The sequence below is a fragment of the Mirounga leonina genome, unplaced genomic scaffold, assembly GCF_011800145.1.
Source record: "Mirounga leonina isolate KUSES-001 unplaced genomic scaffold, KU_Mleo_1.0 Mir_173, whole genome shotgun sequence".
Taxonomy (NCBI): domain Eukaryota; kingdom Metazoa; phylum Chordata; class Mammalia; order Carnivora; family Phocidae; genus Mirounga; species Mirounga leonina.
The window spans coordinates 13,389,370-13,403,755 of NW_023270447.1; the positions used below are offsets into that span (position 1 = coordinate 13,389,370).

Consider the following 14,386-nt stretch of genomic DNA (forward strand, 5'->3'; position numbering starts at 1 on the left):
AGGTTCAAGGGATAGGGATGTCCCAATGTAGCTATTTGTGCTGCTGGATTTGCAACAAATTGATAAAATAATAATAATAATAAAACCAATAACGTGTGCTTAACCATTAGTTCCAGTTACTTTTTAAGAAAAGCATGGATGAAACCTCTTCTCTATGGTTACCTTCAATATTTGAAGACAACTATTGGGATTCCTTTTAGCCATTTCATACACTATGATATGTGTGTGTGTGTGTATGCGTAGGCAGGGAGAGATCATTATGTTCTAGACATATTCTGAATTTGTTAATATTTTGCTTAAAATGTTGGATAAAGGACTAAATGTACTTTCCTGAATGTGCAAAGTATAGAATCATTGCACATCCCCTCTATAAAAGTTCCACAACAGAAAATCTGATAGTGCCTATTCCTGTGTTGTAAATTTTAGGAGCATTCTAAAAACTAGTCACTTTTTATTGCAGAATTAAATTATAAACAATTTTTATCTAAAGGGATCAAACAATATGGAAATATAGATATCAAACCTGAAACTTCTTCAGCACCATCCCCAGAGATAACTGTTAACAGTTTAAAACTCAACATTCTATACATTTACATGCCTACATACTAAATGTAATCATACTTTTTTTAACCAGAAATGGGACCACATCATATATATTGTTCTGCTACTTGTTATTAACACTTCAACATTTTATACTAGAGATATTTCCATGTTAGTTTTATTTTTTCTATTTATTTATTTTTTTTTTAAAAAAAGATTTAATTTATGAGAGAGAGAGAGAGAGAGAGAGAGAGTGAGTGGGGGGAGGGGCAGAGGGAGAGAATCTTCAAGTAGTCCCCCCTCTGAGCACAGAGCCTGATAGGGGGTGGTGCTCCATCCCACAACCCATGGGATCATGACCTGAACTGAAGCCAAGAGTCGGACACGCAACCAACTGAGCTACCCAGGTCCCCCATCCATGTTGGTTTTAAAAATTTTGTAGGATATTGGGCACCTGGGTGGCTTAGTCAGTTAGGTGTCTGCCTTCTGCTCAGGTCATGATCCCAGGGTCCTGGGATCGAAAGCAGGTTCCTCTGCTTCTCCCTCTCCCACTACCCCTCCCCACTGCTTGTACTTTCTCTCTGTGTGTCAAATAAATAAATAAAATCTTCTAAAAATTTTTCTAGGATATTGTATGTATATGAACTATATTTAATAGCATAACTGTTGGTGGTCATTTATGTTGTTTTCACTATTTTGCTATGAAAAATGATACTTCAAGGAAGATCTTTGTACATGTAACTTTGTGTCTATGTACTAATAGAATAGATTCCTCAAAGTGGAGTTTCTGGATGAAAAGACATATACATTTAGATATTGCCATTGCATTATAAACCTAATAAAGATTTACTTACACAAATATATGCATTTATAATCATAGACTCAAAGTATATATTTTTTACAATTGAAATGACATATGGATTACAAGAGAATCTCCAAACTTGAGATCTAAGAGGTTAATTAACACCCCTTAAGTGTTTATCCCCACATGTTTGTAACTGAATGTTTATTTTTCTGCTTAGTTTCTCTAGCTTTGACGGTAATATTAGCCTATGTATACTAGGAACCAGGCACTATGCCAAGTGCTTTCGGTGAATTGTATCATTTAATTCTCCCCAGTTTGCTCTGATATTGTTATTAATGACCCTGTTTCACAGATAGGGAGAACAGATGTTTTAGGAAGTTAAGGAGTTTGCTCAAAGTCACACTTACCTAAAGTAAGTGAGCTGAGACTTACACCTCATTGGTTGGACATTAGAACCTAGGCTCTTAGCATTAAGCCATAGGCCATACTGATACTGGCTTTCTCAGGCAAAGACAGTATGAAGATGATCCTCTTCATAAATGCTGCACTGTCATTTTTCAGTAACAGCTGAAGAGTACGGACTTTCATGGCACAGAGACTTTGTGTTGGATTCCAGTCTATCCCTTTTAAACTGTGTGACATCAAACAGGTTATTTATGCAGTTTGAGCTTCCCTTTGTTCACATAGATAGAGATGACAGCATCTACCTTCACAGCATCATGAGGGTTACGTTTCACCAACTGTATGAAGCCTCAGCCTCAGGTCTGGCACATGGAAACCACTCCCTGAATGGGCGCTCCCAATCCTTCCACTACCAGCAGCTGATACTGTCAGAAAGGAAAATGGCCCCCTCTTCAATGAGTAGTCTTAATTCTTTTGCTTCAAAATACAATGCTTGGCACATGCTAGGTACCAAGTTACTGAATGTGAATTGACTGTGAACATATTGAATATATTATGAAGCAAATAAACATAACCATAAAGATATAAGGACTTAGGAAAAAATTCTTGAAATAGTCAACTAAAATTCAAACATTTTCATAAGATAATTTTCACTTTTTCCCAATGAAAGTAAAATAACAACGACATAAAACAGTTGATTTTCTTTCTCCCATTTCTCCTCTTTAAATTTCATATCTCTACATATAACCCTGGATCCTTTTAGTACTTCAGTTTCTGGTTGAATTATGCAAATTTTCTCAGAGGACTTTAATCCATGTGTAAAGATGTATTTTTAAATAGCTATGCTTCATGTATTTATCAGTTTATTAGGTTCATTAACATTTTAAACTTGTTTTAGTAAAGCATAAATTTTTTGGTGCTTGACTTATGTGTATTTTAGTATTTTATGAAAATCAATCTTTCAACTCCTAAATCCTTGAAATGCTTGATTTGCTAATATTTTCTTTCTTCTAGATGATGTTAAAATTATTAACAATTAGGTAGGCAAAGTTCAATTTCTAATGAATTTGTTATCTACTTAATTCATTGTATTTTAATTAATGTAAGCAAATTAAAACTACATTTCCTTTTTGTATACACAGTGAGCATGAGTGAGTATTATAACCCACTTTCTGTTTTATTGCCAGCTAGGGCTATTATCAGGGAGTTTATTGTGGACTTAGCTCTAACAATTAAATGTGCAACAGTAGCTGTCCTAGGAGTCAAATGATTAGGGAAAAAACAAACAGAATTAAACTCAATTATTCAAAATTCCAGTTATCCAAAATTAGCATATGTTCCACACTATCTTGCCCATTAAAAATCCCTTACTCTTCAAGGATTTAGTCATGCAAAGTAAAGCTCTACCTCCTTTTCACCAATAAACTTGAGTTCTGAAGCTGTCCTTAAAATCCTTCTATATTGGTTTAGTGCTTGGACCTTTGGATTCTCAAAAACAAAATTCTTAAATATATTGATGACTGCCTTTGAGATTTTTGCCTCTGGAGTCAGTTAAAGTAATCTCACCAACAACGTTATGACACTACTGAATGAGAGCTGTTAGGAGGCTGGATGTGTGGTCCTCGTAAGGTTTCAGGGGATATTGAGCTCTACCATCATAGGCATCATGCTTTTGTCTCTAATTAAAAAAAATGGTTTAATTGCATTACAGCAAAAACATAGCAGGCACTGTCAAAGTAAACTGAATAAATGCTCCCCCTGAAATCAATTGTCCTTGTGGTAGTACAGATCAGAATAGCAAACATCTGTACAGTTTTTATCCCTGCTAGCCCTTTATATATATATTAAATCATTTAATCCTCAAAAAAACTCTATGAAGTTGTGATTGTAATTTTATTATTCTATAGATGAAAAAAACAGAGGTACATGAGATTAAGAAATTTTCACAAAGTCACACAACTTGCTGATAGTGGAGCTAGAATTTGAACCTAAGCGGTGGGCCCTGTTTTCTGTCTGATGCTGTGACTAGTTCATCCTCAAATTGCCTTCTTTCTAAAATTCATATTAATAGTATTTATAAAATGTATGATGCTTAAATGAATGTGAATTTTTCCTAATGGAACATCTGTACAGAATAAATAATTGGATTCATATTATTTGCCTTAAAACTACCTCCTAAAATCAGAGGGACTAGTGTTTTGTGTATCTGTCATTGATGACAACATGGTAAGGACACGAATTGATTAACTGGGATCATTCTTGAAAGATTTTCAGTTTTAGTACAATTTCTTTTTAAAGGCGTAGGTACTTAATAGACATTTCTTAGATAGACAGATGGACAAATGAATGGATAAATGAGGCCTGTACAAGGAAACTGATTAAGTAAGTCATAATACCTTAATACTTACATATCAATACATAACACTATTGTTAATGGTAGCGTTTTAAAAATTGTTAAAATGATATTGGCAAGTGATACTATCGTTTTCTTAAGAAAAAAATTCATCCAAATCAGGTTGATTAACTTTTAATTAAAAAATCTCTGGCTTATTAAAATGTTTTTTCTAGAAGAGGAATCAATCCAAAAATGTTCTGTGAAGTTTCTCAGAGAAGATCTATGACTTCAGTACATTGACTGGCATTTCAAGAGGTGACTCTAAGGAAGGCCTAGACTGATTAGATGTCAAAAGTTACAGTTCAGTCTAGTCCACCAGCTTTTCTAGTAGGTTGTTCTAGAACCAGTCAGAGCTCTTGGCAACAGTGTTGGAACTCCGTTCATTTTGTTTGTTTGTTTGGTTGATTGTTTAAACCTTCAGCTTGTTTCAAAATTTGGGAATTGAGAATGGCTTGACCTTGATTGGAGCATTCCACATGGTTGGAACAGAATGGCTTGATATAACTGAATTTGAGTTCATCTGGCCATTCCATGTGGATGAGGGCTTAATTTAAATTGCATGTTGCCTATGAGTTCATTTAAGCTTATAGGATTTCAATTTCTTGATTTAAACCTTGTCATTTTCTTATAGACGGAGTCTACATTCAATTCCTTAAGCCTCTCAAACTGGCTTCTTCCTCCCTGGTCTTTGGTCTAAAATCATTAATTACTGGAGCAGTGACAAAATCGTAAAAATCCTTATCTGAATAGCTGTGATCCTGGAGATATTTATGTGTTCTAATTGACATGTGTACAACTCTGTATAGTATTGATAATATGTGTTTTCCTTATACCAAAACTTTTATTTTTATCTTGAACTTTTTATTTCTTTATTCCTGTCATTTTAAAACTAAAAAGAAATTTCTATATAACAATTTAGAAAGATCCTTTTATATACTTTCAAAAGATTTCCTTCCAGAAATCTTTCATGATAGATAAAAGTCATTTTTAAAACCTATTCCCCATAAAAATGCTCTCTGAGAGCAGGTAGATTATATTTCATGTTAAATCAGTTGAGTTACAAAGAAAACTAATCAAATGGAATTTATAATGGAAATAAAAACTGAATTTACTATTACCCAGGAACAGAAGGACCCATTTCTTCATTTTTGGATCACATTTCCTGAGAGAACATAATTACTCTTAATTTTTAAGAAGATGTCTTTATTAGTTTGAAAGGTTTTCATGTTCATTAGGTAGATTAGAAAGTTTTAGTAAAGAAGGAAAAACATGAAATAGAAAATGTCTTATTGACCTAATTGAACATCTTCAAATGCCATTGAGGATTTGCTGGTGTTTTTTAACACCTGTGTAATAATGTTGCCCTTTAAATGTAACTGGTTAAATTTTCAAAGCTGTGTTCTGGGATTTTGCCATTTGATGTCCATTAATATCAATTGGAATATGTGGCCAAATCCCTGTGTACCACTTTGAAATTTTATCCCTTAGTGTTAATGATAGTCTTCTAACAGTGCAGTTAGAAATAAATTATTTATCTGCTTAGCTCAAATTTCCTTTACTCTCTAGGGTCAACTACATAAGAAAAAGAAAAAAAGAATCCCAGTGTTTATCACTTCAAAGTAACATGTATGTAAAGAAGCCATCAGCTTAGCATGTATTGAACATATCTGTTATATTATGCAGATAGATATATGTCAATCTAAAAGATTTATTTAAATTTCAGATTGCCTTTAAAATGTTTTTCTTTAACTTTTATTCTTACTCAGATTTCTTTTTAGTACAGCTAAAGATTCGTACATGTAAATGTGTATGTGGGTGTCAGTGTGGGTATATATTCTTGCTATGCATTCTCCTGTCTACTCTGTTACCTTCTCTACCTTCTCAGACAGATGAAGAAGTCACTGATAAACACTTTGAAGTAGAAATAGGATCTTGATGTTCAGTTTCTAATTCTCCCTAACTGACGGCCTTGTATTTCAGTGTCCATTATGGAATTCTGAAGTCTCAGCATTGAGCATTCTTGACCAAGAAACATTAATATCTAGAGGAAGATTTTAAGGTGTGGGAGCAATAGGAACAGACATTTCCACAAACATTTTTGGTGTTAAATGCAAAAGCATCAGTTACACATGAATTTAATATCATCTGAAATGGATGTGAACAGGACAAAAATAAGTCCACTAATACTAAGGAAAATTCTTTGTGCTTCCTCAAAGTGAACCCTCCCATAAATACGTATTGATCATGCTGGTGAAGATGCTGGTGGTGGTGGAGGTAATGATAAAGTACTCACCACATGAGGCTGATTTTACCAGTTGCTTATTTGTGTTTTTCAGGCAGTGTCAAATTCTTGCACAAATAAAACTATTTTTAGTTCAGAAAATACCTTTAAAGAACAATGACTTAATGAATCCACACCAGAAATACCAAATTATATTCCGATGTGATGAAAGCATTAATTTACTTCAGGATATGTTAACCCTTGAGAGTTGAAAGCAGCTTTAATACAATATAATCATTTAAAAAATGACCCCCAAGTGTTCTGTCCATCCATGAAGTTTTCATTATGATTAGGGAATAATGTATTGGTAGTGTCTGGCTGAGTGAAGTTTAAAAATTAAGCACATTCTCTTTAATTACTGAATTCTAGTAAATTGTCCTTACCTTGGTGGAAACCTTCTAATGTATGAAAAATTAGATTAGGTTCACTATATTTCATCAAATTGTGAGTAATACATGTAAAAAGCAATATGGAATCTGTAAGTTCATCAGCACCTTGCTTGTTTTCACAGTATCTCTATTCACACCAGCTGCTTTATACTTAGTGGAAACATAACAGAGCTGTATGTCTATTTATGCACTGTATGTGATTGTTTTTCTTTTTCAAAATCTGCTGTTCCTTGTTCTTTTTAAAACAGATGCTTGAATATTCCATATAATCTTTTACATATTACTCTATATCAAATTGTATTATGCATGTATTTTATGCAGGAGTTCCAAAGTTGCTATACCCACTTGCATAACACGTTTGCTTGCAATAATTGCATTAAAATTCTTAAAATACATACATATCCATTTACAAATTAACATACTTTAAAACATGGCAATGTATATGTATCTCTCACACACACACACACACACACACATCTTAAGTAAAGATAGGGCGCCTGGGTGGCTCAGTTGGTTAAGCCTCTGCCTTCAGCTCAGGTCATGATCCCGGGGTCCTGGGATCAAGTTCCACATAAGGCTCCCTTCTCAGCGTGGAGTCTGCTTCTCCCTCTGCCCCTCCCCCTGCTTGTGTTCGCTCTCTCTGTCAAGTAAATAAATAAAATCTTAAAAAAAAAGTAAAGATAAGGAAAATTGACTTTTGTCTAGTACAGCACTACCATTACTTAATAATGATTATATGGCAGTATGCTCAAATGGTCAATGTGCTAACCATTGATTATTCTCATTTTCTGTAGGCACAGCAATCAGACCTATTGCTTTGAGAGCCGTGACCTCCATTGCTCGTGCTTTGCCTGGATTTTCCATTTTGGCCACTGGTGGAATTGACTCAGCTGAAAGTGGTCTTCAGTTTCTCCATAGCGGAGCCTCGGTCCTCCAGGTAGTACTTGTGTTTGCTCCTTCAAAAAGCTCTGTCTAACACATCTAGTGTAAATTATGTGACAACAGATATATTCTTGCAGGGTCTCCTGAGAAAGAGATTAAAATGTGGGGTGTGGGATTAAAATGGCAGCACTCATTAAGTTCCTACTGTGAGTCGAGAACAAACCTGAGGTTTATTTCCTATCTTAGTTAGGGCTTACAAACTTTCTATCTTGTAAAAATATATTCGCTTATCTCCCTGTTTCCAAAATAAATGAAATCAGGTAACAAAATGCATACTGTAGATCTGGGGAAAAAAACAAATACATGAAGAAATCTGGGTAAAAGTAAAATCTTGTTTGAAAAATAAAATGAAGTCACGGGTAAGGCCAATATACAAAATCTATTCCATAATGTACTGGAGGGATTACCAAATTTGACTCTGAACTTCCTGGCAGCCAAAGCAAGAAAATTATTGGTTTCATAACTTTAAAAATATAAATATAATTTGATTATTCAACTTCTTGTGGTACAGAGCTGAGGAAAAATTCTTCCATTACTGTCATAAAGGGGTACTTTGAGAAGTAGTACATTATACTCTTAATAGAATTCCTACATATAATTTTTTACTTATGACTTATACACTTGCTTGTTATTATGCTGCTCAGAAAAGGCCCAGTACAGTGCCTTGGCACATTATAGTGTAAACATTTCTCTGAGGCTAGATATGCAGATTTAGATGGTCTGACTTGACCCAGGGATAAACTTTTTCATATGACGACTAGACTGTGACCTCTCAGGTAATACTCCATTAATATGGATTCTTACTACCTAGCACTGAATGAAATTAGGAAGCACAGAGTTTAGCTTCACTTATATTCTCTGGAGAACAAATATCTTGTTGTATTTTGTTTTTTGTTTTATTATTATGGAGAACAAATATCTTGTGTTCCAATTTGACAATCAGAGTTAACATCCTTTAACAAAATATAGCCTAAGGTGGAAATAATATGTATCAGAATGCTAATAGAAGGTATAAAGAACAAAATGGAAATTTCAATGAAAATTATAATAACTAACATTTAAAACTCAGTTAATGGGCTCAACAACAGAATGGAGAAAACAGAAGAAAGAATCAGTGAAGTGGAAGACAGAGCAATAGAAATTAACCAATCGGAACAACACAGAGAAAAAAGATTGAAAAAAAAAAATGAGCAGAGCCTCAGGGAAATGTGAGACTATAATGAAAGATCGAACATTCAGAGAGGTCACAGAAGGAGAGGAAAACAAAGAAATAATGTTTAAAAACTTCCTAATTTTTTGCAAAAAGGCAAAACCCTTATAGATTTAAGAAGTTGAATGAACCTCAAATATGATATATCTAAAGAAATCCATACTGGGGAACCTAGTTGGCTCAGTAGATTCAGCTTCTGCCTTCGGCTCAGGTCATGATCTCAGGGTCCTGGGATTGAGCCCCACATTGGTCTCCCTGCTCAGTGGGAAGACTGCTTCTCCCTCTCCCTCTGCCTGCCACTCCCCCTGCTTGTACTCTCTCGCTATCTCTCTTTCTCTCTGTCAAATAAATAAATAAAATCTTAAAAAAAAAAGAAATCCATACTGAAACACATCATAGTCAAACTTCTGAAAACTAAAGATAAAAAAGGACCTTGGAAGCAAGAAAAAAAACATTTTACCTAGAGGGAACAAACAATTTTAATGGAAATAGATTTCTCATCAGAAAGTGTAAAAGTCCAGGAAGTGGGACAATATTTTTCAACTGTTGAAGGAAAAGAACTATCAACCCAGAATCCTATATCCTTCAGGGAGGAGAAAGCAACACAGTCTTGACTGAAGAAAAGCTAGGAGAATTTGTTGCCAGGAGACCAGAACTAAAAGAATGGCTAACAGAGGTTCCTGAGAAAAGAAATGTTAAAGACAGTATCTTGAGACATCAGGAAGGAAGGAATAAAGAACAAGGAGCAACAACTTCAAGAAAAATCTGAAGATAATGTATGTCCAGGCTTGAATATCACCTGAATTTACGTTCACGAACAAGGAGAAATGTATGGACTGGAAGATACGAGTGGGTTGTGAGTAGGTCCCAGAAAAGATGCTTGCTCATTTCCCAACATGTGATCTTTGGCAGGTCACACATGGGGGTGAAGATTGTTAAGATTACCAAGTGCTGCTTTTAGCTGATGCTACAGATAGTCTTTACACACTCACCTGAGAGTGAAATAGTTTTATTGTGCTTCACTATATTGCACTTTATAGATATTGCATTTTTTACAAATTGAAGGTTTGTGAGGGGCACCTGGGTGGCTCAGTGGATTAAACTTCTGCCGTCAGCTCAGGTCATGATCCTGAGGTCCTGGGATCGAGACCCATGTCGGGCTCCCTGCTCAGCGGGGAGTCTGCTTCTCCCTCTGCCCCTCCCCCTGCTTGTGCGTTCTCTCTTTCTCTCTCTCTGTCAAATAAATAAATAAAATCTTAAAAAAAAAACGAACTGAAAGTTTGTGGCAACCCTGCATCAGACAAGTCTACTGGCCCCATTTTTCCAACAGCATTTACTCACTTTGTATCTTTGTGGCACATTTTGGTAATTCTCACAATATTTCATACTTTTAAAAATATTATTATTATATCTGTTATGATAATCTATGATCAGTAATTATGACTTACTAAAAGATTAGGTTATGGTTAGCATTTATTAGTAATAAAGTATTTTTTAATTAAAGTATGTACATTTTTTAGACATAATGCTATTACATACTTAATAGACTATGGTGTAGTATATACACAACTTTTATATGCACTGAGAAACCAAAAACATTCATTTGACTTACTTTAATGCATTATTTGCTTTATTGTGGTGGTCTGGAACCGAATCCACAATATCTTTTAGGTTTGCCTTTGTTTTGATTGACATCACCTGAGGCTTGGAGGATTAAGGGAATGTAGCCAAAGTCACATGACGAGTGCTAGAGCCAGAGCTCAGACAGCAGGTTTCAAATCTGTAATACCAGTGCTCTTCCAACGGTTCATGTTGCCCGTCCCCTCCTAGAACCTCTAAGGTGAGAATATCAGCAATAGGCAGGTCTTCCCCACCTACTTGAGGCTTACATATTCAGGCTACACCTTCTTCCTTAGAGAAAGGATGCAAAGAAGAGAAGAAATGTGAAAACAGAGAGAAATAAGTCAACATGCTTTCCAAGAAGAGATGTACTTGGTGTGTGGACCATAGTATATGAATATATGTAGAATACTACGTGTCCTCACAAAAATGTGTATGTTTGGTGAAATAATCATTCACATTGTGGTTTCTGCTTAGGCCCATCTCAGATCAAGAAGCAGAGAATCACTCAGAGTACCTTAAGAAAATGTAGCATATTGTATTGTCTGCATCAGGGGACCCTGGCACTAGAACTGTAAGACCCGGGGGGGTGGGCAGTTCTCAGGCGAGATCTCCTCCATCTCTCTTTTATGGTCCATGTGATTTCTCCCTCAGAGGAATCTAGAGTTCCATTCACTCTTTCTCTCTCCATAGTTTGCTCCTTGCTTCTCCCTCCTCTGTACTTCTGCCTGCTGCATGATACCTGGGTCCCCTCTACCTGGTGGTTTTTCAGCTCCAACTTCCACATGAAATGCCTCCTTAGCTTCATATCTCTTGGCTCAGATTTCAAAAGAGGGAATTTGTTTTGCTCAATTATCTTTTCATGCCAGGCTCCATCTTAAAGTACTGGTCACCCAGTGTATTGACTCCTTGGTAGATGGCAGAAGCACACTAAGTATTCGTTGAATGAATTTGTTAAATGAACGTGTTGGAGTTCTGCTTTTTTTTTTTTTAACCGGATTGTGAAGAGGAGATGAAAGGGTTAATAGGGTCTACAAATGGTTGCCAAAGGACTTGCCCTTCAGCTCCCACTAGGAACTGCAGGGAGACTTTCCAGCTATGTAAAATATTGGTTCCCAAATGATTTGGTTAAAAATGTGAAGTTCTGCACATAGGCTTCAACTGGTAGAAGATTAAAGATTATGTATAAATTCCACACCATTAGCTTGAGTCAGAGTTTTATTTAGCCAGAACACATTTTTAACCCAATTTTAGCTAAAGTCTGAACTGAACTAAAATCAGTATTAAGATATACTTAGGATGGTTATGAGAGGGGAAAACCCTTGAATTTAGAATTTTGGCATCACATTTGAATGGGATAGAGAATGTGCAATATTTCTGTGTCTCTTCCATTGTAACTGAATTTCATCCTGTTCTGCTCCCTAGTCCTGGGTTAATCTAACCTTTCATTTTCTATACTTCTGGGCTGCTGAATATTATTAGAGAAATTCAAATAACTCTGCCAATTGGATTTACTTCAAATTCACAGTGTTTAATGTTAGCTGGGCCTTGGGTGCTAGTCAGCATCTGTTTTTATTTATCTTTTAAAAAAATCCACATCAAATTCTCCCCAGCAGTTAGTTCATATCTTTTTCATACACCTCAAGGTAGATCACCCTCCATCATCACCCTCTATTTCTCTGATGCCATTTGTTTGCTGGCTCGTACCATATAGGTCCCCTTCTCTGGTTCTGTAATATTTCTCTTGAAGAGCTCATCCACTTATATATTTCTGAGTTGAGTACTGTCAAATCTATCTTTCCAATTATTTCTACTCAGGAGTGAAGTACATACTGACAAAATGCATTTTTTTACAAGATGTGATCAGACAAATGAAATGTATTTAAGTATAGGGTGGTGGTGCTGATACACTGGGGTGTAGAAAGAGAAGTAGTGGGTACAGAAATAGTGACATAAATATTTTGATCCTGATCTTAATACACATACATAGACTGCGTAAGTAGGTGAGTTCACTACTGGAATAAGGATTTAGTCAGTAATTTCAAATTCAGTTTTAAATGAATTCAACAGCTATGACCTTCTATGTGACTTTAGAAAAAGTATGGACATTTCAAAATGGAAAGCTAAAATATTTTCGTAAGTTGGATAAGTGCAATAGAACATGCCTTTTTGTTAGTCATCATTCATCACAGAGAATCATTTGTACGTTTGTTCATTCAATAAATATTTATTGAGAACCTACTACATGCCTAGCACTGTTCTAGGAATTTGGAATTCTTCTGTGAATAGACAGGCAAAAGTCCATTACCTCTGGGGCTTACATTTTAGAGAGGGAAGAAAGATAACATATAATAAATATGAACTCTAAGTATATTTGGTATATATGATGGTAAGTGCTGTGAAAAAAAGAGGCCTCATTGAAAAGGTAACATTTGAATAAATAATTGAAGATGGTGAATCAGGGAAGGAAAATACTTCTGTTGTAACATCACTTGCTTCAATTTTTAATTGAGAGCTAACTGAAATATAAAAATTACAAAATACTGTAGATCGCCTTGCAGTTTATAAACAGAAATGCCTTTTAGGGTTTCAGGTTGCATTTTAGTGGGTAATTTTTGAAGTCTTCTTTACCATTTCTAGGAATGTAGCATTTCACATTGGCACTGTTTATTTCTATTATCTTATTCTGTAACTTGCTTTGACAAGGATGTTAACATTTCAGTGGTGAAACATCCAATAACTCTACCTTCAAAATGCGTCAGTGAATGTTGACTATAAAAACTAAGGAATTAGCTAGGAAGTAATTTGGGTTCCAGATCATTTCCCTAGTACATCTTTGGAGTGAAAATGACTATTACAACAGAACCAGATACAATACTGTGGCCAAGAAGTAAGGTTCAAAACCGATTATAGGTTTGTGTTCTTGGGTAACTGCTGTTACAACTTTGTCAGTCAACTAAACTGACTTCTAATTTATTTATGCAAACTCCAGTGTGTTTGAAATATGATTTTTCTTCTTACTTGATAGGCTTTCATTAATTAGAGTATGCAAGTTAGAGCTCTAAAAAGGACAGATGAAAATTATTAGTAAATTTCAAATACTGAAATTTATAAATACCTCCTTGTTAAATTATGTTTTCAAACTCTTCATGAACTCTTGAGGTCTTAAAATCTTTTGGGGGTTACTCTGAAAAAAAGAAGTTTGCTTCTGGCTACCAATTGTTTATCCATGAAGAGGGTGGTAAATAAATAACTTGCACAATTGCCCTTTAATGTAGTGTGAAGAGAGGACTTTAATGAGTTAAAACTGGTTTCTTTGTTGTTATTTTTTTACTGTTAGTTTTAGTTTTTTAGTCCCAGACCTAGCCCTGGTGAGCCCAAATCCCTTTCCCCTGATTTAAGTACTAGTTTGCAGTTTCTATTAATAAAAAAAAACTAGGTAGAGATTTCTGTTGCAAACAAAACCCAGACTGAGTCAGTTGCTTTTAGTGATAGGTTTCATCACAAAATGTTCAATTCCTCTATTGTATATAGATAGAGAATATAAGTACTATACTACCTTTTTTCTCACTGAATGACTCTGGGTTTCTATAGCTTAATTTAATGATATTGCCATTACAATTTAATCTGTTAAGGACTTTGATTCAGAACATCGGAAATTATAGGAAGCCATCAGTTCATTCATGTACAATTATGACCTGTGCCTTCATTGAGATTGTACGGGTGGGTTTTTTTAATCCCATTTCTTTTGTTAGGGTTTGTCACTGAACTTAATAGAAAATCCTGAAATACAACAGGAAGA

At 35.0% G+C, this 14,386-nt stretch overlaps 1 protein-coding gene across 1 annotated transcript in view; it reads left to right on the forward strand.

The window, feature by feature from the left end:
• The window catches only part of DPYD (dihydropyrimidine dehydrogenase), an 802,992-nt gene that overhangs the window by 644,691 nt on the left and 143,915 nt on the right, over window positions 1-14,386 (forward strand). The window contains exon 19 of the mRNA XM_035017962.1: window positions 7,607-7,749. Within this exon, the coding sequence (XP_034873853.1) occupies window positions 7,607-7,749 (143 nt within the window). The remainder of the gene's footprint in view (window positions 1-7,606; window positions 7,750-14,386) is intronic.